The following is a 26,471-nucleotide window of genomic DNA, read 5'->3' as shown; positions in this document are numbered from 1 at the left end:
CATACCTGTGTCCCTGGTTGAAAAGATGGATGTTGTAACTTCACTGCTTTTGCTGTGAATCCAGTGGTGGCCCTACTGTTCTTCACCTGGTGGGAGGCTCAGCAGAAAACGTAGAAAACACGGGTTCATGTGCACACCTGTAACACAACAGAGGTTTAAGAGAACAATACAGTGTAACAAGGACACTATAACATTAAAGGTAATGCACAGAAGTGGTAATTAGTGCTTCAGGCACTGCCTGCAAGTTCTGTGGCAGTTGAACAAACGTTGGAAGGTAGTTCCTATTACGCATCTTGCAGGAGAGCACATCAGCCTGCAGCTGCCTAACTGTGCCTGCTCCAGGCAGTGCCCTTGTAGGGCACTTTACATCCTTTTTTCCTCAAAATGACTTGGAAAAGCAGTCTGAAATTGCTGGATATTTGGATTGTATCTGTTGCTCTTAGTACAAGGAACTGTTCACACTGATGTGCAATGCCTTAGGGCTTAGCCCTGCCCTGTTCATCAAGGTTGAGAGACTTCCCAGAACTGCAGATAAAACACTATTCACTATTCCTGCCTTGACCTCGACAGTGCCAGCTTTTATAGAAGACTTTTGGAGCAAAGAAACAGTAAAAAAAAAATTAAAAAAAATAATCTTTTTCCTTCTCTTCCATCTCCTTTATGTTTAGGGGCTGAACTTGCCAAAGCTTTGTTCTTCTCCAAAGGGACCTCTAGCTGAGGTCTCTGTCTCATCCCTCCTTTCCCAAACTGAGCACTGCGGTACTCTGTCTGTAAAAAGACCTCAAAACAGTCCAAAAAAGATCTTTCATGACTGCTCCTAACAGACTGCAGTTTTATGATCAGTTTAACCAGATCCAGTTCTCCACCCATCTGTTCCTAGCGATGTATTCCTCCCTTCTGATGTTTCATCTTCACCTTTTACAGGGTTGGTTTTTAGGCATCTTACGTTGTTTTTTTTCTTTCTAATCACAGAGCTGAGGGGAAGAAAGAGGTAAGAACAGCTCTTTTGACAGAAGTCCAGATTTAGCTTGGTTAAGTGGATTATGAAAAATGTTCAGGAGTGGGAAGCTTAAGGTTTTCATGGGCTGTTAGAACTTTTAAGTTATCTCACTTAGGATGCAGGAATGCCTAGATGTTACCAAATTTTCTTCACCATTTACTGGCTGAGATCATCGGCTATTTTAGGACTTTAAAGTCTCTTTCATTCTAACCTGCTATTTTTCTAAGGTTAAATGAGGTATTTCCTTCCAGACCATCATACAACTGAAGGAGAGCTGCCATTTCTGTTCTTGTAGTGGGAAAATAAGTTATCTAAGAAAGGAGGAGAGAAGACCAGAAAGCTACACTCAGAGAAAGGGTCTGACCTCAGCAGTAATAAAATTTTTCATTAAATGATTTTTTTTTAATATTAAAATGTTTATCAACCACTGTCCATTGAAAATAATTAAAAGATTGCAAATGCAGATTTGAAGCTGAGGCCAGGTTATGAGTTACTTCAGTCTGACTTTGATTTTACTCGTGGAATGTGGTTGCTCACTCAGCTCACATGCTTTTGTGTCTGTGCCCTGGCATTTATGATGTTCTTGTGGCAAATCAAAATTTTAGATCCCCCTTGTTGTGAATAAATTTATGCATGGAATTCCATTTACAAAAGTCTATCAAAAATAAATAAAAGGCACCAACTACATTTGAAGAATTTAATATTTAAGAAAACGTTCACACACATCTTTTTTTCATTATTTTCCCAGCCATAAGTCTTGACTAAGATTAAATATTGGGCCCGATTATGTTCTACAGGATATAAGCTTCATCTGTTCCAAAAATAACATTAATCTCTGTGACCATTAACTATTCCTTTTAGAAATAAATGTTAAGGAAAAGCAAATAAATGCAGCCATGTATTATGCATATTATTTTTACATGTATTTTACAGAGTTCGTTTAGTAGAAAGAGGATCTCCACATAGTTTGCCACTCATGGAGTCAGGAAAAGTAAGTACTGAAAGAAGAGTTAAACATATCTTTCATGGTAAATATTTTCAGTAAATTTCCATTTCTGTTAATTTTTTGAGCAAATGTAGTGTTGAGGAAGGCTTTATCAGCTGTGCAGACTGAAGACCTTTCTTTACTGTTGAGGTTACAGCAAGTTCATAGATCATAGAATCATTTCGGTTGAAAAGGGCCTTTAAGATCCCCGAGTCCAACCGTTAACCTAACACTGCCAAGTCCACCACTAAACCATGTCCCTAAGCACCACATCTACATGTCTTTTAAACACCTCCAGCAGTGGTGACTCCACCACTTCCCTGGGCAGCCTGTCCCAATGCTTGACAACCCTATTGGTGAAAAACTTTTTCCTAATATCCAATCTAAACCTCCCCTGGCACAACTTGAAGCCATTTCCTCTTGTCCTATTGCTTGTTACTAGGGAGAAGAGACCGACACCCACCTCTGCTACAACCTCCTTTTAGGTAGTTGTAGAGAGCAGTAAGGTCTCCCCTCAGCCTCCTCTTCTCCAGGCTAAACAACCCCAGTTCCCTCAGCTGCTCCTCATCAGACTTGTGCTCCAGACCCTTCACCAGCTTGGTTGCCCTTCTCTGGACACGCTCCAGCCCCTCCATGTCTTTCTGCAGTGAGGGGCCCAAAACTGAACACAGCACTCGAGGTGCGGCCTCACCAGTGCCCAGTACAGGGGGACAATCACTTCCCTGCTCCTGCTGGCCACACTATTTCTGACACAGGCCAGGATGCCGTTGGCCTTCTTGGCCACCTGGGCACACTGCTGGCTCATATCCAGCCGGCTGTCGACCAGCACCCCCAGGTCTTTTTCTGCTGGGCAGCTTTCCAGCCACTCTTCCCCAAGCCTGTAGCGCTGCATGGGATTGTTGTGACCCAAGTGCAGGACCCGGCACTTGGCCTTGTTGAACCTCATACAATTGGCCTCAGCCCATCGATCCAGCCTGTCCAGATCCCTCTGTAGAGCCTTCCTACCCTCGAGCAGATCAACCCTCCCTCCCAACTTGGTGTCATCTGCAAACTTACTGAGGGTGCACTCGATCCCCTCATCCAGATCATTGATAAAGATATTAAACAGAATTGTCCCCAACACTGAGCCCAGGGAACACCACTTGTGACCAGCCGCCAACTGGATTTAACTCTGTTCACCACAACTCTTTGGGCCTGGCCATCCAGCCAGTTTTTTACCCAGCAAAGCATACGCCCATCCAAGGCATGAGCAGCCAGTTTCTCCAGGAGAATGCCATGGTAAATGGTGTCAAAGGCTTTACTAAAGTGTAGACAACATCCACAGCCTTGCTCTCATCTACTAAATGGGTCACCTGGTCATGGAAGGAGATCAGGTTAGTCAAGCAGGACCTGCCTTTCATAAACCCACGCTGGCTGGGCCTGATCCCCTGGTTGTCCTGTACGTGCCATGTGATGGCACTCAGGATGATCTGCTCCATAATCTTCCCTGGCACCAAGGTCAGGCTGGCAGGCCTGTAGTTCCCTGGATCCTCATTCTGGCCCTTCTTGTAGATTTGCTAACCTCCAGTCAGCTGGGACCTCCCCGGTTATCCAGGACTGCTGATAAATGATTGGAAGTGGCTTGGTGAGCACTTCTGCCAGCTCCCTCAGTACCCTTGGGTGGATCATTACGAGGATGGTAACTGATGCATTACTGCTCTTTTAGAAGCTATATCTTCCTCTTTTATGCAAAAAGCATTTCATCCTCCACATCTCACTCTTGAAACAGCCAACAAATGTGCCACTAGTAAAGGCAGTTTTATTGATGTAGACCCACCTCCACTGACAACTGGTCTCAGATGACCAGCGTTGTACTCATAGGCTAGTGTTCACCTGCAGAGGGACAGTCCCTGGTGGGCGGCATCGCTGTGGGGACAGGGTGAGGACATAGGACTGGCACACAGAGATATGGGTGCTGCTCTTAGCTCTGTCCCTGACCACTCTGCCTGGCCACGTGCCAGTGACCGAGGTCTACTGCTACGCGTGCTTTGCCTTTGGGAGAAAGGAGAGGTGCCATCGCTGCTGCACTGAGCCACCGAGGCAGTCCCTGCTCACTGACTGCCCCTTGATGCTGTGGATGCTCATCTAAAGCTTTCTAACCATAGCTTTGGAAACACTCATGGTCAGAGGATGCTCCCTTTTCTGTTTTGAGGTTTAACATCTGCCCATCTCTGTAGTGGTTGAATGTCCATTACATGAAGTTATTGGTAGGGCCTCGTTCTGGGAAGATTGCATGGTGCCTCTGGCTTTGTTTTTGTTTCAAGCCAAAGTTTCATGTGGATAGCAGGGGGTGTTTTTTCTATTCTAATATATACTCTCAGAGGGACTTGGGCCATTTGGTAGGATTTTTGTATTGTAGGTGAACATTTGATTTCTGAGGAGTTTTTAATGATGGAAGCTGTTCAGCTTTCACAAAGAGAAGAGGTTCTGTAGCTTTTCCCAGATATCTCAGAATTTATTACATCTATGGACTATTTCAATTTTTTATGTTATAAGTCTACTTTAACTTTTTAAGGATTTCTTTTAGTTTCTAATGAAGGTTTTTTGGGGACGAAGAGTCAGCATATGATTGCATAAGCCAGTATCTGCTTTCTCACTGCCTCATGTTTTCTTTCAATAGATCCTCCCAGGAGTACGTATCATTATTGCTAATCCAGAAACAAAGGGACCCTTAGGAGATTCTCATCTTGGTGAGGTGAGTCATGAAAACTTAACCTGTGTATGCTCTGAATGAAATTGCAGAGATAAAGCTATCATCGTGTATGCTAGTGGTTTCCTATAATACATCTTATCAAATGCCCGGTTAAGAAAATTGTGGATTCTACAGATCTTTATAGTCTATAAAGTATGTAGCATGATATTTGTATCATTATTAAAATTGCTAGTAACATACTTGATAAATGCTAATATAGCTCAAGTTTGTTAAAAAATTGAAAAAAATCTGCTTTTTCTAACTGTATTTTCTACTTGGTGCTTCACTAATTCTGATGGAAACTTAGATGAAAAAATAAGTTTATTGATTAGTCTAATATCAGCTAGATGGTTTTCTAGTGCTATTCTCTTTATAATCACCGTGCTTCAACACACTGAACTACTTTTATTAGCTGAGTTGAGCAAGGCTATATGTTTTTCCAATTTTATGTTTCTAGTGAGAAAAAAATGTTATTTTCAGTGAGCAATTAAAGATCTAATTAACTAAATGAAAAATTTGCTTAGTCATAATTAAAATTACAGTCTAATTTGTGAGATTCATCTGCAAGATTTCATTACTATGAAATCGTAAATATTTCCGTGATGCCTTGAGTTAGATGAAATTAATCCTTTTCCATAGGTGAGAGTCCCTGGCCTCACCCTTTAAAATAATCTGTCTGTCTGGTGTTCATGGAGGATCCTTGCTGGAGTAAATAAACTGAACCACACGTGGGGGACTATGGAAAGAGCACTGTGGTCTACAGGCTCTTCTGAAAATTGCCGTAACCAAGCAGACCTCAAGGCTAGCTAAGCCGTTCAAGGAGGCTGTGCAGGTCTTTGGCTAACCTGGGGCCAGAGGGCTGCAAAACAGGTATCCCTGCAGCCGTGAGTCCAGCGTCCCTCTCCCCCAGGCACGGCTCAGATCCGCACTTTGACTTCAGTGAGGTTAGATTGGCGTCTCTCCGCCTAAAACTGGGTCAGTTACAGGTTCAGAAACAGTGTTAAAAGGCATTATGGTATTATTTAGCTATGACTAAAAATATTTGCAGCAAAAATTTTCAGCAATGCTTCATTCTGGAAAGCTACTTTAATTAATACGAGTATAATTGCTTTTAACTTAGATATGGGTTCACAGCACTCACAATGCCAGTGGGTACTTTACCATCTATGGAGATGAATCTTTGCAATCAGATCATTTTAATTCAAGACTCAGCTTTGGAGACACACAGACTATTTGGGCTCGAACTGGCTATCTGGGATTCCTAAGAAGAACAGAACTCACAGATGCAAACGGAGGTAAGAGGTTTCTCATAATCTAGGTCTATGCACACAACTTGGATTATTTTGAGGCTGCCACCATCTCTTGGCCTGCACTACCCAACGTGTTTAGTCTGTGAAACCTGTAGAACTGCAAAAAGGCCTTAGTTAAAATAATCAGAAAATAAAACAGAGAGCGAGATTTCCCTGCTGAAACAGTTGCTTTTCCTTTGCTGAACCTCAGGTGCTATAAATCCCCTCCACCAGTGATTTTTTGGCATAGTTAATGTGCCAAGTGCTTCAGCTTGAAAAAGACGAAATGCAGCTTAAAATGCCATCATTTGCACTCGCAGTCATATCTGCAGGAATGCCTTTGTGCAGATAGGAAAAGCCTTGTTGTGAGCCTGAGCCCTGTCCCTCCTGGGACGACCACCTTCTTTGATAATTCCTTTGTTATAAACTTACTTACAGAAGCTGTCCATTTCTTAAATTTCCCTGTCTTTAAACCTGCGGGGACAGTTACTGAAATATAATACAAGCAGTAGCCTGCAGGAGAAGCTATGGGGTGTTTAGGTTTCTATTGAGAAGGTACAGGATTTCATTACTTGTTTTTATGACATTCCTTGTGTACACATGTAAGCAAACCAGCACTGCCAGGCACACAAAGTCTCTGCTTGGGGAAACGTTACTTTCCTGTGATTTTTGCAGAGCACAGTGCCACAAGCGGTGGCTGGCTGAGGTGGCAGTCGAGGCTGTTGGCAAAGTATGGTTTCTAGCAATGCTGCGAGCACCTCCAGGAGTGATCCCAGGGCCCGGTGTCAGTGCAACTAGAATAGCCGCTATTCAGCCAAAGAGTGAATTCATTCAATCTGAAAGCATTTTAGTAATTACTGTGGATTACAACTGCTGCCTGTGTCCTTATGTTAGCATCTTCCTGAAGAGATTTACTTTCCTTTGTGGAGGCTTTTTTTTTTGATTTCATAATGATAGCCCAGCCTTGAGCAAATTCAGGATTCTCTGAGGATATGGCAACTTAAGTATCCAAATGGCTTAAATCTTCTCCTGGCAAAGAGTTGCTAAGTCTCCGTTCTCCTCCCACTTTTAGCTCCCAGTGCAGAAAGCAATCTGCCCTTTATTACTGGTAGAGGTTATATTGCCACTAAATTACCACCATGCAACTATCTGAATTAATGTAAAATGAGCCAGTTATCTGCTTTTAAGTCTATTAGCGAATGTTATTTCTTTATGAATAACATGCAGTCATTTATTATCAGCCTAATATCTTTTAAAAAGCGTCATTTCAGCCTCATTTATTTCTTCAGTCAGTAAAAATTTGTACTATAAGAGCATTACACTCCAGAGCTTGCCATTTGTCTGAATGAGCAATTTGCTATCTGGCACATAGCACAATATCGTTTATTGATAAACACCTTTGTAATACATCTGAAGCATCAGTACTGACCATCTCAAAGCTACTGGAAGAATATCTTCCATACTGTTAGGGTCAAATCCATCCTTACTCCTTCAAAAGAAAGAGAGTGAAACAAAGCCTATTGCCTATATAGGGGGCCTTAAAAAAGAATGAGTTCGTTCTGCATGCACCTAGGAGAAAAACGGGAATTTATGCCACTGTCTTTGGATAAAGACTTCCACCTTTCTCTTCTTCAAATGGGAATAGTGTTTCTGCCTGCCTTCCTTCTGCTTTCTGCTTTGCATTGCACTTCAGGAATGAAAAATTCTCATTAGTTCAGAAATCACTTTGGGGTTGCAGAAATTCAAGGATAACTTATAAGTGTTATGCTTATTTTACTTATTTATTAATGTAAACATTTTTGTAATTTAATGTACTGGAGAATAGAATCATTAACATTTTTGTTCCTTACAACCAGAACGCCATGATGCACTTTATGTTGTGGGTGCATTAGATGAAGCCATGGAGTTACGAGGGATGAGATACCATCCGATTGATATTGAAACCTCTGTAATTAGAGCACACAAGAGCATCACAGAATGGTAAGGATTATATAACACCAGGGCCCTTATATAAAGCTGAAATACCTATAATGTTTGGGGTTTTTTCTGGGATATTGCAGTTGATCCAGGAAATGGCCTGTCAGGATGGTCATAGGATTTATAACCCAGCTGTAAATATGTCATTAGGATGAAACTTTTCACAAACAGATTTAATCAGGAAGGACTGTTTTCTGCTAGGATCATCCAATATGTTTCTTTTTTAATATGGTTTTAAGTACAAGTGAAGGATTAAAACTTTTAATTTGAGAGAGCCAAGCAGCTCTCAGGAAGGTTGGTAGCTGTTTCTTGGAGTTTGAGATTTATATTCTAACCAGGAAAAGCAAACTGGTATGAGTTCAAGCTTTAGGAGTGTTGTTATTAGAAGGAGTAAGCAAGCAAACATTTCAAATAGATGAACACACTAATAAACTTTATTAGTGAGCACACTGTTACTTTTGAATTGGTTATTAATAAATCAAGCAGTGATCAAATCAAGGTCACAATGGAAATTGAAGCAATAAATCAATGAGTTAATAATGATGTTGTCTTAATCAATGTATCACATCATCAAATGCACACAGCAGGTAATCATTTCTTGAGGCCGACATGAGAACAAATTGCTTTTCATTATTCTTGCATCAGAAGACTGAGTCAGGTAGTTGTTTTGTTTTGATATAACCTCAGCTCAGCTCTTCTCCTTTCAACCAAAACGAACCTGTCGCAACAGCCAGAGCAATTTAGTGAGGATAAGATCTGACTCTCCATTTTTCTTTTCAAACCTGGCTGCAAAGGTGTGGCCTGGAGCAGTAAACTTAATAATTGAAGCACAGTGACCAGACTGGTTTCTTTGGTCAAAACACCTTGCTTTTTTTCTTAAATATCTGTTAAAACTAAGGCAGTTAATTGCTTGGCTGACTGTAACTGAGATTTTGCCTTATTTCCTCCTCCCTAGAGCATCATTACTGCTGGTATGTTCTTGTGCCAGCTAGCCATTACAAGGAGTGGCAGATTCTATGTCCCCATGTAGACTAGTGTGAACACTTTAAGGATACTGTGAAATTCTCCTTGAAAATGTGTCAGATCATTATCAGCAGTGGATGGAAAGTTTTCAGATCAAGCTATTCAGGGACAGGTCTATTACAAGATGGCCACAGATTCATAAATTGATGTGTTCGTCAGTACCTGTTTGTCAAGAGATTTGTGTGTCCTCAAAGTGTGAGCTCATGGGCAGTGAATGAAGTAGCCGTATCACACTGCAGAAATGGTCATTATGGGTTTCAGTGGCCAAAAAATGCTTAAATTATGTTCCTTTTTCCAAGTCCACTGAGAACACTTTGAGGATCCTTTTCCTTCCATTATCATGGAAAACATGAGTGGGATAGTGGCAACTAAAAAAGGGTTGGGGTAAGCTGAGAGGACCAAAGAAAAAGGCCACTGAATTTCTGCAAGAAGGTAGAAGTACATGCAAATAATTCTCAATGCCTTAACTCTTCCCAGTAGTTGGGTGATAATGTACAAGGCACATGAGTAAGATTTCAGAAAACATGCTGTACTATTGCCCAAAGGCCAAACCTGAAAGTCTTGAGGGTTGTTTCTTCCTCAAAGAAAAGAGATTGCTAATGGGTTAGGTATTTCTCTGATGTGGTCCCTGCAGAAAATGGACACGCAGTAGTTTGGAGCAACAACATCTGGTTTGCTCACGGTTCCCAATGTCTTCCTAACCAGTGCTCTGCCCAATAGCTCTCTCAAGCCACCATCGTGGAGTTTTCATTCATAGTCCTAGTCGTGACTGGCCTTGACTTTTCTCACTTAACTTCTCTTTCAGCTTCTCTTAGAGATCCTCTTGTCTTTGTGAAACACTCGTTAACAAAATAATAGCCAGTTAAATCTTTCTTTTTATATATACTTTGTATATGCCTTTCTTTGGACAGGGGCATGAGTCTCTGTTCTTGTTGGAGGCTGCTGTTGTTTTGGTTACAATGACCCATTAAGGATTTAACTGCATCAATACCTATTGCAAACAAAGATACTGGGAATGTCCAGTCAATAGATTCTAAAAATAGCCTCAGCTTCCAAAAAACACATGCTTATTTTGTAACATTTAACAATATTGAGGAAGTTGGTGACTTGTTGACTGACATGTGATCCTGCTGTGCAACTTCTGTCATTGAGGATCAGATCTAAAAGGTCATTTTAAATTATTCCTGTGTCTTAAGCAATTTGAGCACAAAATCAACAACTGCTGACTCTAGACCTCCTGTGTCTCAATACGTAACAAGCAAAAGAGTGACACAGTCTGGTTTTATTATGATGTGTAACTACAGCAGGCATTTTTGAAAGTGTTTCTAATACTGCAAAATATCTTGAGAAATAATGTATGTATATGTGTTTTAATTAAAGCACATTGTCAACTCATTTAAACTTCAAACCCTTGAAAGAGGAACAGAACATAGCTTCCTGGAATTTGCTAAGAAGTGGTTTTCTCTCTCTGCATAATGACAAATAGGTAAAGCTACACAAGGTATTTGGAGAAGAAAAACATTATGGGCCTCTTTCTCTTCTGGAGGTGTTTCAACAACTTCTTGCTTTTCCTGAAGCATTTGGTGGGATGGAAGCAGCAAGAGGGGCCGTTCCCAGATCAGTGCATTGGCTGTGTTGCATCTGTTGGGTGTGACTCCATAATTTCATGAGAAAGTGCAGCCTTCCTGGGTCCCTAGTTTTCTGGTTTGGTTTGGTTTGGTTTTTATTCATCAGGGCTAGAAAGTTAATGTATTCATAAGTGATACGTGCTGGCCAATATATCTTCATCTCAGCTGGTGAGAACATAAAGGGCAATATTTCCTTTTACTTACAGTGGTCAGCAGTGAGTTAGAAGCACGACATACGAAATGAGTTTTAAATTAAATTGAAACCCTCTTAGAAGTGTCAGTGGCTCTAGGACTTAATAAAAGCTTCATGAAGGTTTTGGGAATCAGTCTTCTGAACCCAGACAAACTAACTTCTCCTAAGCCATGTTTTAGGGACCTGCTCCTGAATCTTGCCATTAATTGCTTTCCCAACAGTATATTTAAGGCATGGTTTCAAGTGCTAACTTATATTTTAATAAAACCTCCCCAGACTTTTTTGTTAAAATATATATAATACTAATTTAGATGTTTGTACAGCAATCCATAAAAATTTTAGGGCCTCTCTGGAGATGGTCACCCGTGCAGACTGATATTTCACTTTGCTAATATTCAGCATCAATCAAAACTTACTAGAATGTCTGTGAAAACATAATTACAAATTAAAATTCGTTTCATAGCAGTACTAAGTCAAAAGCCTGCACAGCCTTGCTTTGGCTGCCCATTAGTTTTCCAGATCAATAAGCACATAAGAATTCAACTAGTACTTCAGCAGGATCTGAAAATGAATTTTTTTTTAATAGTAAGTACTTTTCTCCTAAAATCCATTCTGTTAAGCATCAACACAGAGCACATTTTCATAGCTAACTTTTGGGCAAAGTAAGATATGTTTCCAAAGTACAGGGATTTACAGAATTGTCTTAGTAGACTAAAAGAGTGCACTTCTGTCTCAGTCAAGTATCGACCTTAGGATAAGTAGCTCTTTTTGAAGTTGGCTTATATACATAATATATTCTAACTTTAAGATGCATATGCTTGAGACAATTCTGGAAAATTATCCACTGATTTTATAAGGTAAAGGAGAGTAAAGTACAGGGTTTGATGTATGAGTTACACATTTAGAATATTATTATTTATGCTATGGAGTAAGTTAGAGAAAGAAATAACCATCGTCTGTGTCTTAAACACCTGCAAGGAAGAATGAGATTGCTCTTTGTGGAGCCTCAGTCCTGCTGACCTCCTGTGAGACTTCAGAGGCTTTGGAGGCATTTGAGAGGTGGGGAGGAGGATGGAGTGAAGCATACACCAGACTTTCATACCCTCACAGCCTCCAGATTTGGAAGGATAAATGCATTATCCGTAGCCAGAAAAGATGCCCAGTAGCAGAAACCAAAATTTACCTGCTTCGGCTCAAGGGTTGAAGCAAAATTTGGGGGTTTTACAAAGTTCTTTTAGTAAAGAGGAGATACTGGTGATAAAGGTGTTCCCTTGACCATCTTACCTGTTAGTAAGGAATGTAAAAACTCCTGTCCCCTTAAACCCAACAGAAATAAAACACAGCCGAAATAAAACAGATGGAGACACTGCTTATTTCTGTGTAAACCAATTGGTCCAGAAGAATCGCAGCTCTTTTGTGCTAAGCTCTGACCTGCCTGGACAGCAGCCAGCCCAGTCCAGAAGGCACGTAGCCATTTTCGCCTAGCACTGTGCAAGTGAGGAAGTCGCCTCCCTGGCCACCCGGGGACCTTCGTGCAGCCTGCAGTATGCCATCTAAATGTTCGCAGGGCTCCGCACCCCTTCGCTCGGCAGAGTTTATCCCAAAGATCTTCCAGCTCGGACTATGTTCCTGCTGTTCCTTTTGGTGCCGCCTCTTTTAACCTCCTTTGCTCTTCTGGGCTGCTCTTCAAAAAACTCCAGCGAAGACACCTCCACCCACACATTGCTCACGCATGCCTTCATGAACACAGCAGCGCTCTGACAGTTCTCTGGCTTCCGAGGGAACTACCTCCTTACATGACAGGCAAGGATTAGACTTGAGTTTCTGGGAAGTTTAGCCCAATACTTAGTATTGCAGCAATATTAAAGTGAGAGCTAGTGGGGCTGTTTTTCTGCCCCTGCCTGCAGACGTGTTCTCTCTTGCTACTTACACTTTGTGAAACAAAAGGTAACCCAAGGCAGAATGAAAAGGGAAAAAAATGAAATGGGTAAAAAAAACCCACCATTAATACTATTTTTTTTCTTTCATTCCAGTGCGGTGTTTACCTGGACAAATTTATTGGTCGTTGTAGTTGAGCTGGATGGATCGGAGCAAGAAGCTTTGGACCTGGTTCCTTTGGTCACCAACGTGGTCCTGGAGGAACACTATCTGATTGTAGGGGTGGTGGTGGTTGTGGACATTGGTGTAATTCCTATCAACTCCCGTGGAGAGAAACAACGTATGCACCTACGAGATGGATTTTTGGCAGACCAGCTAGATCCCATCTATGTGGCCTACAACATGTAGTCTTGTACCTTAAAGCTTCCATGGACTTTACTATAGATGTATAAAATTTTTTGGTGTCCACTAAAAAAGTGTGCAGATAAGATGCTGACACTCATCAGAATGGAACTGTTTCTATTACGACTTTTCAAAGCAGTCACGATTGGCAGGAAATAAAATGTGAAATGTTTTCTTTTACCACTAAATTTTAGAAAAGAAGGACTATGGGGTAAGGCCCTTCAGTGTGTTGGAAAAGCCCATTTTAAACTTTTTTTTTTTTTTGCTTATTGGACAATACTGCTTTTTGAGTAAATGTGGCTTTGTATTTTACATTAAGTAAGCTGAAGTAGATTTTTTTTTTATTCTGCCCTCCAAATGGATTCTTTTAAAACAATTTGCATACTAATACAAATAATTGTTTTCTTCATTTGTTTTAATATGTCATAAAAAGCTGATGAATACAGATCCGTTACTAACTTAAGCCATTTTAGATCCCACATGTTAGGAAACTACGTAGTGGTACGAGGAGAATACCCAAAGTAGCACCTTTCAATTAGAGATCTTGCAGCTTTCTGTTGGAGATGCTGAAAGCCCAAAGGCCAAAGCCTTTGCTGTTAGCGTTAGAATGGAAGAAATTTATAAATAAGGTGTATTTCGGCAATGAACTTGCAAATATCTTTGTACTAAACTAAAAAGATAAAATAAGTTAACTACTTCTTCTGTAATTATGTACAAAACGTTTAATTTATTTTGATCTCTTTAGAAGTATAAAAGAGAAAAACATTCAAGAATATTAAACTCTTGAAATGTTTGCTAATATAAAAAAGTGTTGTATTATCTTGAGTGGATAGTATCACATCAAATATATATATATGAAATATAAATTCACTAATGACAAAAGATTTTAAAGTTTAAAATGCAGTACTTGTCACTTGCATGGTGTCTCCCACTGTAGATAATCAAATGTTACTCACAAATTTTTTGAAAAAAAAAAAAAAAAGCAATCCTGGATTGCTAAGTATCCCTGTCGAAAAGAATCCTCTAGATACCAGCAAGTGGAATTATTGCTGCCTTTAAGGCAGTGAATGAATTTAAGACTAAAAATGCACTACAATAATTTTCTTTTCTTTGCCATGGAGGCAACAATAAATATTCGTGCTGGCATGTGCATACACTTGTTAGACTTAGAAAAGGCAGGTTGAGGAATAGCACTGTTGTCTAGCTGCAGAACTTTGTTGCACAATTTTTTTCATTGTTTTAGTTGGTGTTTTTATTGCTATAAGGAAAAGTTTTGGGGTTATTTGCACAGAGTTATCAATTTGCCTCTCAGCTAGGACACATAGCTCGGTGGCCAATGCATCCAGTTTACATTTGCAGGAAACGATTGTTTCGATGGTCTTTAATTTATTCCTTAACACAGAGGAGCGTACAGTCACTACAACCGTTTTGGCACGAATCGTGCATCTGCTAACTAGTCCCTAAACGCATTAAAACATCAGAGGAACCGATCTGCCTGTTTAAAGAACGGAGGAGTCCCGCGGTCTCTGATCTGAGGCCATCATGGGAGAAGAGTAGGAAAACATGCATCACAGCTGCCTTCATTTTACTACCTTTGGATAAAAAAGAGGTTTGATTCCCCAGTTCTGTTGTCTTCCCTGCACCCCGTACCCCTTTTTTTAAAACCTTCCCCTTCCTTCATGTGGTTGTAACTGAATTGACCTGTTTGTGATCAAGAGTGGGATTTACCAGCTGCAGTCCAAGAATGCTTTTCTTATTGTCCCAAATGACGTTCATGTGCTGGCTCTCATTACCGGATATGCATGACTAAGATTGTTGCAGGGCAAATGTAATCATGTTTATATCACGTATAAGGGAGTCTCAATGCTGGGTGTTTAAAATCTTTTTAAAAGGTAGGGACGTTTTAGTCTGCATGTACAGTACAGAGCATCTTGCCATGTCAGACGCGTTTTCTTTCAGACCATCCTTTCTGCCTTCACTGTCCTGTGAATAACCCTATTCATGCTCTGCAGACCAATCCTATATTTTGTCAAATTCATCTTCTGCTCCCTAAAAAGAATAAAATCTGTTCTTAATGGCAAGTTGTTGTAAGGTTTCAGACAAGATGTTGATTGATTACAAACATAATTGCAGTGTGTGAACTAACTTGTGAAGTCCTGCTATCGCTGATCTCAGTACTGCAAAACAAATCTCGCTGTCGTTCAAAGCATCACTTTAACCTTCACGAAGTCAACTTTGCATTTGTAGAGAATAAAAGAACTGCAATGCAGTTGTGAAACGCAGTTAATAACAGCTCTCTTCTGCAACCTGTCATCCGTGGTTGTTAAATCCTGAGTTAAGAGAAATGATAAACTGAGTTTCTGGTTTTGTTGTGCAAGCAAAAGGAAGGAAACATTTAAGCACCATCAGACTGAGCAATAAAGAAGGATTGTTCTGTATTAGAAACTGTACTGTAGATAAACCATTCATGAGAATGTATAAAATGTTTGTCTTGTGACCTTGTGCTTTTGGAGTCAGACAAAACCATGTAATCAACTTGATGCACATGCACAAAAAAAGAGGGTACACAATGAACATTTAAACACAAAACTAATCAAACAGGAGCAGATTCCTCATGGTGCTTGTTTATTATATATATTTAATCCTGCTTGACACTTTACCCAAGGGAAGACTGTCCCTTTTATCAGTTGAATGTTAGCAGCGTTATTTCATAGAGTGTGGTGACTGGTTAGAGAAATTCATGTAACTCAGCCAATCACAGTTTCAAACAAAAATTTTTATGTGCAAAGGACAGCAACCTTCTTGTATGTTAAACCACCAGTACGCTTTGTACATCTGTGATAACGCCTGTTTTATATTCAAATGAACAAATAAAAGCTTTTATTTTTGTTGCTCTGAAAATATCAGTTTCTTAATTAGTCACCTAAAATGGAGCTTCCGAGAGCTGCGAACGCTCAGTGGAGGAACATGGAGAGCTATACTGTAATTTTATTTTGTTTACCTCTCTTGTTGCATAATTTATTAGTACAAATCATTATACTTTTAACAATGTTTAAATACTGGTGTGGGCATTTATTGCTGAAAGACTTTCATATGGCAACAAATGTTTTTTGTGAAATGTTTTTTTAATTCTTTTTAATATATTCAAATATACTGTTCACATTTTTGCTGAAAGTGTAAAGATTATTGTAAGCTTGGTAACATTTTGTGAGAAGCAATAACAAGCATTAGTACTGTAAAACTCCTCAAATTTGTCACTTATCACTTTTGTTGCAAGGTCTTGGTACCGACATACTACTAATCAGTCACTTAAGTTATTGATCCAGGTGTTACATCTCTGCTGGAGCTTTCTGCCAGTGGAAATATGTGGGTAACTGCTTGGTCACACATGTGGGCTAGAACCTCTGTATCAATTCAGAAGCCTTGGACGACCAGATAAAACCCCCAGGAAATGCGATCTGCCTATTTCCATTGGCCTTTTCCAAAAATACCTATGTCAGAGCTGGCTGCCAGCCGCTGAGTATCAGCATCCCCAGAGAAGAGGTTTGGCCATAGCTCTGATTTTCCAAACGGGATTTCAAAGGGTGAAATTCCGAGTCCTCATGTCTTTGGTAGCCCATCCAAGAAGTTCAGGATATAAAATGCCATCTCCAATGGCTTAAATTTCAGGTTGCTCATCACAAGAGGTGGATGCAGGTTAGAGGACCCACAATTTTCCAGAGCAGAGAGTGTAACCCGAAAACTGTGGGAGGGAGAGGGCAAGTTAGGGGTGGCAGAAGGAAGAGGGTGGCAGAACAGCAGTAGTTCAATTCAATTTTACAAATAATTTTCTTTAAAAAATGGAAGGATTTTGCTGGTTTATGCTAACAGTGATGAGGACTTTTAAAAGGTCAAAATATTTCAAGTACACATTTTAAAAATCATTTTGGCAAATGGTGGCTATAACGCTGAAAACCTGGTGGGGAATCTCAACAACAAAAAAATTGCGGTAGGGTTTGAAGAATAAAGTACAATAAGAACAGTATAATTTATTCATTATCAGGTTGATATAACAAGATACGAACTGGAAAAAAGCTTGATAAAAGACCTTGCAGCTTATTATGTGTGTTTTTCAACACAAAAATTTGCTTTATGCACCATTATCATCTAAGGCAGGAAGCGGGGTGGACACGCACAGAGATCAACAACAAATTCTCGCCAGTCACCTTGGGAACGAAATCACAGGAGAGCGGCGTTTGGGGGGAACTGCTAACTCCCACCAGCACAGCTTTCTGCAGTCAGCCCAGCAGTCCAGACCCCTCTCTGCAACCTTGGGGATACAAATCCCTGCTGTGGCTTCTTGCGCAGGGCGTGCAGGTGGTTTTGGGGGGGTCTGGGCTGGGCGCTGGTGTGGGCCATGGCTGGACAGGCAGTGTGGGGAGAGGTAAAGCCCAGAAAGATCATCCCAGTGGGGCTGGACCCCACTGTCCCCAGGGTAAGAGCCAACCCTGATTTTTAATTGGTTGGTTGGTTGGTTGGTTGGTTGGGGTTTTTTTTAATAGAAGAACTTTTTGCTTAAAACTGGCTTAAGGTTTGAAGAGGAAAAAAACCGTAACCCGATTCTACATTCTGAAAGTAGAAATGGATCTTTTCATTTGGGGATAAAACAGAAAAGTTAAACCTGAGTTCTTTTTTGGTATCCGGAGTGCTTCATTTGGCAGCCCACATTTCCAAAAGCTCTCACTCACCTTACCACGATTTAGATAAACAGGCTTTCCTTTCCAGGGTTTTTCTGTTCTCTTCTGAGTGGTATCGCCTTAAAGCCGGTCCAAAAATCCTCTCAAGGCTTGCCTCATTTGTGATGTACCTCACTGAGGTACATCACAACATCCTGGTGACAGCAGCTCTCCCCTTCTTGCCCAGCAAAACGGCATCAGCCCATTTCTACACATCTTTGGCATGCATCTTGATGCTGGAACCTGCATGGCATTTAAGATCAACCATAGTTCCCTGAGCACATCATGCTGCATCACGCCAGTCAAAATCAGCACCAGGAGTGTTCTTGCACTTTTGCATGGACAAGATTGCTTCAAAGCCAAAGCACTACTGTATTCTGCATGATTCACCCAGGAGGGAAAAATACCAGTCTTTCCCCAGGGATCCCACAGCACAACTAATAATATTTTTTTAAAAATATTGCAAAACACTGTACAGCTACGGCCAGTTAATGGGCTGATCCTAAAGGCCCAAACTTGATCTTGTTTTAATTTCATGCTTTGGTGGATTGACAGTGGTAGGCTTCACGCAAGGGAGTGTGGAGGGGTCTGGAGGAGGGGAGGAAGCCGGTGGAAGCACCGCGACAGGGAAGGACTTCCAAACGTGAGTGGCAGCGTGTGGGAAAGGTTTGGAGCTGCCGCAGAGAGGCACTGAGGGAAGAGCTGTACCGAGCCATCCCGGCTGAAGAGGACACCAGTGGAGGAAGCCAAAAATGAAGGGCAGGTTTAGGAAGAGCATTTGGTGTAGATGGGAGATAAGGCCAGAAAAGAGAAGATCGTGCATGTGGAGGTGAAGGTCAAGCAATTGAGACTATCTACCTACCTCAGTGGTATCGGGCACCTAATTTTAGGTGGCTACATTTTAATTTTCTCACCTAGGTGAGCCCATTTCAAATCTGGGAGCTCCAGGGGCTGGGACACACAGCCCTGCTGCGCTTAGCCCCACATTCAGTCTGGAGGCTTGGATGAACTACCACCTGCTGAAACCAGCCAAGGGGCTTTGGGGGAAGACCCAAGAGAGGAAATGTATGGAGGTAGGAGGACAGACGTGGTGCAGGACAAGGACAGAGGCTATCCCAACCCGAAAGGTTCAGGAAAATTAAAAAAAAAACAAAACAAAAAAAAAAAAGCAGGTCTGTACCAGGGAAAAGGCAGGACTGAAGCAGGGAAGTGCTGAGAGAAGACTAGGGTAAGAGCAGCTGCATGCAAGAAGAAGATAATGTTTCCATGAAGCAAGGAAGGGGGGGAGTATGGCACGGCCAGCATTCACGGAGCAGAGGAAGACAAGAATTTGAGCCAACAACTGCCCAAAGGAAATCAGTGACCGAGGAGATGCAAAGGAATTAAACTTTCCATTGCAGACGCACGTGCTCATTAGCATTTCTAGGATGCCTCTCACAAACATTTGGCTTTGGATACTTTCCTGAAATCCATAGGAGGATTTTTTTTTTTGCGTGCCCACGGCGGCTCAGCCCAGGTGAGCTGCCTGCACGGGGCAGCGACGGAGACCCACAGCAAGAAGGTGCCTACGTGTGGCAGGGGCAGGCGCCAGGGTGTAGGTCCAGCAAAAAATGAATGGGGAACGTTTAAGGTCTTCCTTCCTCTTACAGCTCTTTGGTTAGTAAAGAGAAAGAAAAAAGCAAACGAAGTGTGGCCTCGGCTATAGTTACATTTTCGTTCAAAGGGTGGACGTATATGTTCCATCTCAGGGCAAAATCTTTTAACAGAACAAGAAGCTTTTAACTGCTGTTTTAAGCCATGATAAAATGACTATTCGAGATGAGTCAATTTTGAAAATTTTCTAACAAAACCCAGATTTTTTTTTGAATGAAAACTTTTGTTAAAATGCTCCCATTTCCAGTGGATCACATAACAGGGCTGTAGCCTCACCGCGAAAACTGTGCGACTGCATTCTTGCTGTGTATGCCTGCAGACACGTGCACTTTCATTGCACTTTCTACTTACAACTAACAAACAGCACTATTTATTTCTCCAGCACAAAAAAGCCAGCGCATCCGCAGGAGAGAGACAAAGGCAGACTGCAATGTGTCAGTCCAAGATGTGACAAAATGTAAGTGTCAGAGAAAGCAACCAGAAATGCAGGTTACAATTGGTCTCATTGGCAGTTTGACTTAATTTTAGGTAAAATACATTTGTACTATTTATCCAGTTTTGATTTGGAAATGCTGAGCCACAGGAAGTATAATAATTAGAGGACATGTTGAGAGCACTTGTTCGGTGCAGACCTGCACATCAAGTCATAGTTTTAAAAAAAAATAAATAAATCCCTGAACCCACATTTGATTTCAGTTTTGAATATGGATTGAATCTATTTCAAAGGGAGAGCATTTTCACGAGGGGCCTTAAAGAGCGTCAGGAGTTACATGGTTTCCTCACCGTGCCCGTATGGTTCCTGTTAGGAAGTACACAAGCATCTCAGAAGGCTCTTCTGAAGTTCAGCACGATTGGTCCCGCTCAGCTAATGTGGAGCTGATACAATGCTCCCCAGTTCATGGGGGAAGGCCGGGCTGGAGGAGCACCCCAATCCCGGTGTGCTCCATGGGGGACGAGTGAGGCGAGAAGCCCTGCTTTGTGGCACCAGTGGAGCCGCACATGACCTTTGAGGTTGGAGGGATGTCATCGTGCAATGAACTCAAGTTCAGTAACTGGTAAGAAATTTGGCTGAAATTCCCTTCAGGGCAGTGTTTGCTCCACAAAATGCCTTTGGAGAACTTCCTCTGCTCTTTGTGAGTGCCTTTGCACAGGAGCATTCCTGCTCTGAACACAGGATTGAGCCAACCAAACCACAGATTAAAAGGTTGCTAAGAAAAATAAAAAGGTAGAGAATAAAAGAAAGTCAAAGCAAAAAAATCCCTCCCTTGCCCTTAATCCCATTGTTACTCCTTTGGATCCAGTTCTGCACTTCTTTTACCCACTCAGCCCTAGTGAAGTCATGTTAATAGAGATCATAGAGTTGGCCCATGTGAAAGATGCTCAGGAATGTCCTGATGGGTGTTTCTAACCCTACAGCTCAGCTACACGTCCTGCAGAGTCCCCAGTGACTGCCATCATGTCGTAAAGTATCTTTGTTAAAAAGATCTACGGTGTCGACATGCAAAAGGACAGATTTCACTCACGTACCAAATTGCCACCCTGTCTTCCTACTGCGACTTCGGGATGGGCAAATGAAAATGGCCCTCCTCTTCCTCCTCCTCTGCCTCCTTGTCTTGGTCCTCCACCTCCTCCTCCTCCAAAAGCTGCTGACACATCACTTTTTGAATTTCAGCCACAAGCAGCTGCTATTTAGCAAAGTTCCTCCAAGCTCCAGGAGCTCTCAAGGCTTGAGTACTCAATCAGTCAACAAGCTGGAGGACCTCAAACCACCATAAAAATGCCACAGATTTTGGTCTGAGGCGCTGAGCACTAACATAGAGAAACAAGTTTCTAAATCAAAATTCAGCCTTTTTTTTTTTTTTTTTTTTTAAAGCAAGGGCTGTTGCAGGGCAGGGGACTCTGGACACCGCTTTGCTGCACCAAATGGTGATCGCAGTAGGTGGGAGAGATGGAACCGCTCCCTCTGCCCTGGGTGGTCCTGACCACAGATCAAGATGAGGTGAAGAATTGGCAAATTCTGAACAAGCTCTTACCAGAAAAGCCTGTAAATAGGTTATATCTCTGCAGCTAATTCTGTACAGAGAGGGTACCCCGCCAGGAGCCTTCTGCTAAAGAGGAAGGCTTTGGGCATGGGTGTCATGCCCGGGAGAAAGCCCGGTCCGGAGATGGAGCTCACCCCCACGTTGGGGGCAGAGGGCCGTCTGTGTGGCTCTGTGGGCACCGTGGTTAAGCTTTCCCTAAGGCCCAGCAGTCAAAGGAGCGAGCGGGGTTTTGGGGGAAGGAGGGGGTGGCACTGATGATTTTGGAGGTGCGGGCAGGTGTACTCCCTCCGTTGATGCTGGGACTGCCGAGTCAGCAGCCGTGCCATGCTGTTGGGAAGGGAGGGCTCGCTGCAGGCACAGGCTGGGCCCTACCAGGCAGCTTGGAAGGGCTAAAGGGTGCCAGGCTGGGTTGGAGGAGTTCGGGGAGGCCTGTGGCTCTTAAGCGTGAGTTTCTGGCTGCTTTTTCCCTGCGTGGGCCTTTCCTGCAGCAGTTGATGCTTGTTATTGTCAATAGCTTTCGAAAGGAGGCTCCTGCACGGGGCTTTCTCAGCTGGAGCCGGTGGCAGCGCAGGACAGATCCAGCACCGCAGGGCAGGGACCGGCTGTGTGAGCTGCCTCCTGCTCCCCTTCTGGGCTCCAAAAACCCAAAATCACCCCACCGACTGGAGTGAAATACAATCTCCAAGGCTTGGGGTTTTTTGTTTGCAAGCGCAGCATTGCACCCATCCAAACAGAATCATGGAATCATTTAGGTTGGAAAAGGCCTTCAAGATCATCAAGTCCAACCATCATCCATGCCCACTAAACCATGTTCTGAAGTGCTTTGTCTACTCGCTTTTTGAACACCTCCAGGGATGGTGACTTGACCACTTCCCTGGGCAACCTGTTCCAATACCTGACAACCCTTTCAGAAAAGAATTTTCTCCTAATATCCAATCTAAACCTCCCCTGGTGCAACTTGAGGACATTTTTTTTTGTCCTATCTCCAGCCACCTGACAGAAGAGACCAGCACCAACCTTGCTACAACCTCCTTTCAGGTAGTTGTAGAGAGCGATGAGGTCTCCCCTCAGCCTCCTCTTCTCCAGACTAAACAGCCCCAGTTCCCTCAGCTGCTCCTCATAAGACTTGTGCTCCAGGCCCTTCACCAGCTTGGTTGCCCTTCTCTGGACACGCTCCAGCACCTCAGTGTCTTTCCTGTAGTGAGGGGCCCAAAACTGAACACAGCACTCGAGGTGCGGCCTCACCAGTGCCCAGTACAGGGGGACAACCACCTCCCTGCTCCTGCTGGCCACACTATTTCTGACACAGGCCAGGATGCCGTTGGCCTTCTTGGCCACCTGGGCACACTGCTGGCTCATATCCAGCCGGCTGTCAGCCAGCACCCCCAGGTCTTTCTCTGCCGGGCAGCTTTCCAGCCACTCTTCCCCAAGCCTGTAGCGCTGCATCGGGTTGTTGTGACCCAAGCGCAGGACCCGGCACTTGGCCTTGTTGAACCTCATACAATTGGCCTCAACCCATCGATCCAGCCTGTCCAGATCCCTCTGTAGAGACTTCCTACCCTCGAGCAGATCAACCCTCCCTCCCAACTTGGTGTCATCTGCAAACTTGCTGAGGGTGCACTCGATCCCCTTGTCCAAATCATTGATAAAGATATTAAACAGAACTGGCCCCAGTGCTGAGCCCTGGGGAACACCACTTGTGACCCACCACCAACTGGATTTAACTCCATTCACCACAACCCTCTGGGATCCCCCATCCAGCCCGTTTTTTACCCAGTGAAGAGTACACTTGTCTAAGCCATGAGACACCAGCTTCTCAAGGCATATGCCATGAGAGACAGTGTCAAAGGCCTTGCTGAAGTCCAGGTAGACAACATCCACAGCCTTTCCCTCACCTACTAGGTGGGTCACCTGGTCATAGAAGGAGATCAGGTTGGTCAAGCACAACACTGCACAGAGATGCAGTGGCCATACGGCTGCTAGTGGGAAGGGGTGAGTGGTCCTGGGCTCTGGCTTAGCATCCAGCGCCAGCTCACAACAGCTCGGTTAGCACGGAGCAGCTTGCCCACTGCTCTGGCTGCTGCTGGCATTAGGGAGCCCAGAGTTAAAATGCTGCTGGCTCCAGCGTCTGCAGGAAAAAGTAACAGGCACTTTCATTACTGAATTGCACATCTTTTGGTTCTTCAGGGGAAAAATAAAAGGCTTTCCGGCATTCATGGTTTTTACAGACTTGTGAAAAAATGGGGAAAGGCTCTGTCACTCAGTCAAGTGTTGTGCCAGCCAAAGAAATTCTCTCTCTAGTGCATAAGGCACGCATGGCAGACTTTCTGGCCGTGCTTTTTCTTTGGGAAGGAGCCAGTGTTGCTCCTTGGTGGGGGCTGAGCTTCAGCACAGGCAGCAGAGGAGCTCCCTGCCTGCACCGCACTGCCCCTGCCCCTGGGGTTTGGACGCCTCGTTTTTCTCCCTCCTGAGAGCACACCAGACCTGCACAGCTCTCTCGTGTGGAAAACGGCTCTTATTCCTTCTAACAAGGGCAGTTAACAGGGTGCCCTGACCAGCCGAGGTGTGCATATTGGCCCACACCAGGCAAAACCCTCTTTTCTGATGACAGGGACTTTGAGAGCTGCAGTGTGCAAGGCACAGATTCCCTTTTTGCTTTTAACGGAGCCATTTTTCACCTTGAAGACCCTTTTACAAGGGACAAAACCACATTGCTGTGGCCAGGCACAGTGAGATCGTGGCTCAGCACTGGCCCCACACAGAGCCGGCTCCCACAGGCTCTTCCCGGGGGAGCACGAGCGGAGGAGAAGCAGAGACCTGAGCCACCTGCAGTGGCTGGCTGCGAAAGAGACTGTTCCCATTAACAAAGCAGTTGTTAAAAATAAAATAGTGCTCTGGCTTTACTAGTAAGCATTGTTTTCTGCTGCAGAAGTCCTTTTCCAAACACTAGTAAAGCATTTTGTATAACCAGCTTCACAGCGTCTTCTCTATGCAGACCTCAAGTTTATTTTTAGGTACTTCTCTGGGGCAAATCCTATTTCCATTGAAGCTTTACGCCAGCTTAGATTTCACTTCCAGGGAGTTAACAGAAACTGGCCGGTGGCTTCGTAAACAAACACATCGCTCTGCCTTTTAGAATGGCCCATTCTAGCTCTCTTGGTCTTTCTTCTGTATTATCTTCAATTATTAGTCCCCTTCTATGCAAAAATTATCTGCAAAGCAGGCGCTGTATTTAATTTCAGCCCCTGCATCACTGTTTGCCCTGCCTGAAGGCATCCTTCTGCACGTCACCACTGGCTCCAGCGCCATGGGGCAGAAGGGGTCTCTGGTCAGGCATGGACATGGGGAGCAGGAGGGACAATTTAGGGTTAATTTTCACTGGGTTCTCTTTCTTTTTCTGATTTTACAATTTTGAACCTTTAGCAACCCAGCATTTCTTTTTTGAAGAGCATTACTGAGTCTAATGTACTTTTGAGCCTCTGGAAATAGGTTTTATTAAGATAAAATATGACAGTTTTTTCAGGGTTTTGGAAGGTCCAGGACAGTTGGTTTTTTTCTTTTACATTAGCTATCAACATCTCCCACTTAAAACCAAAACTACTTTATTATTCTCACAAACGGATGGACCTTTCCACTTACAATTGAATTTCTTTAACATGAAACAAAGCAAGATGGGCCTTTCTGGTTTTGATACACCACCACCACCCCCAATTTGATTTATGGAAGCATTTGGAAAGCATATGCACAGGTCACATATGTGCTCTCACTCAGTAAGGCTAAAATTGGCTGGGTAGCCTCTAACTACCGGTAACAAATCCCAAACATATTTCACATACTCAGTCATTTAAGACCTGGAAAGGCAAACAAGCTCTGAGCTGGGCAGCTCACTCCACCTAAAGGAAGCAGGAGGCAGAAACCACTGCTCCTCCTTATTAAAATAAAGTAATAGGCAGAGCTAAAATTAATAATCATTAAAAAAATGATCATAATAATGATAAAAAATAGGAAAAGCAAACCATAAAAAGCCAAATAATGCCTTTAGGACTGGTGGTCTAGGAAGACTAAGGTATAGCCCTGTCTGCAGTGGTGAAGATGAAGCAGCTCAGAGGAACTCCTGCTCAGCCTAAGATTGCTGGTGGAAGAAAATTTGCAGGTTTGGGACAGTGCAAGGACAAATATTCTCCTCTGCTTTGCAGGGGTGGCAGTGACAGGGCCCAGCATGGGTTGTGTGATGGGGTACAGCAGGTCACAGAGGACCCCTGTTAAGCGGTGAGAGTGGGAAGTTGCCGTGGCACTTCCAAAGCATTTAACCTGTTTGGTCCCAATACCGGCCCCACTGGTGACACCTGAACTGGCCAAATGAACGTGGGGAGGGGAGTGGGGCGAGCATTTCCACCAGGGATTTCTGCCAGGGGGGTGCTGGTGAGCGGCGCTGTGGTTGGAGGCTGACCGCAGTCATCGAAAGGGGAGAAGGTCTGTGAAAGGGAGCTGGAGGAGGAGGATGCTGCTTCCTGATCCTGCTTTGCCGGCTAGATTCAGCATAAATGATTAATTTGTAATACACGCACTATGCTGGTTATTTGTATTTAATTGAGTTTCATCAAGATGAATGAATAAAATTTGCACTCTCGGGTAAAATGCTATGACTCATGTAAGAACAGAAAAGTTTGGATAGTAAAATAATAAAAAACTTCTGAGGGATCTTTAAATATTCAAAATATAATTCCCCTCTCCCCCAGGACTAGCAGGTCTTAATTCCCACAGGGAAATTCTTAATTGCCACAGAGAATCCAATTCCCACGGTGTCCCTCCTGCAGCCCTGAAGTGACGACGGGGCTCCAGGACAATGCGCCCTGCCTGTGGCTCGTTCCCAAATGGCCCCTTCTCTTGGGGGTGGCTGTGGGACATGCCCGGTGGGCAGCAGCTCCCTCGGGCACCCGGCTGGCAGCAAGTCC

The 26,471-nt window shown here is 43.2% G+C and overlaps 1 protein-coding gene across 6 annotated transcripts in view; it reads left to right on the top strand.

Annotated features, from left to right (window-relative positions):
• The window catches only part of DIP2C (disco interacting protein 2 homolog C), a 336,977-nt gene extending 320,970 nt beyond the window's left edge, over positions 1–16,007 (top strand). For all 6 annotated transcript variants that reach the window (XM_075045682.1, XM_075045643.1, XM_075045635.1 and 3 more), the window contains 5 exons: positions 1,934–1,991; positions 4,645–4,719; positions 5,837–6,011; positions 7,862–7,985; positions 12,860–16,007. In XM_075045682.1, the coding sequence (XP_074901783.1) occupies positions 1,934–1,991; positions 4,645–4,719; positions 5,837–6,011; positions 7,862–7,985; positions 12,860–13,112 (685 nt within the window). In that variant the 3' untranslated portion in view covers positions 13,113–16,007. The remainder of the gene's footprint in view (positions 1–1,933; positions 1,992–4,644; positions 4,720–5,836; positions 6,012–7,861; positions 7,986–12,859) is intronic.
• Positions 16,008–26,471: the final 10,464 nt, after the last annotated feature.

This window comes from Buteo buteo, chromosome 2 (assembly GCF_964188355.1).
Source record: "Buteo buteo chromosome 2, bButBut1.hap1.1, whole genome shotgun sequence".
Classification (NCBI taxonomy): Eukaryota; Metazoa; Chordata; class Aves; order Accipitriformes; family Accipitridae; genus Buteo; species Buteo buteo.
Note: the sequence above shows the minus strand (reverse complement) of the source record. Positions and strands in the feature narration are given on the sequence as shown.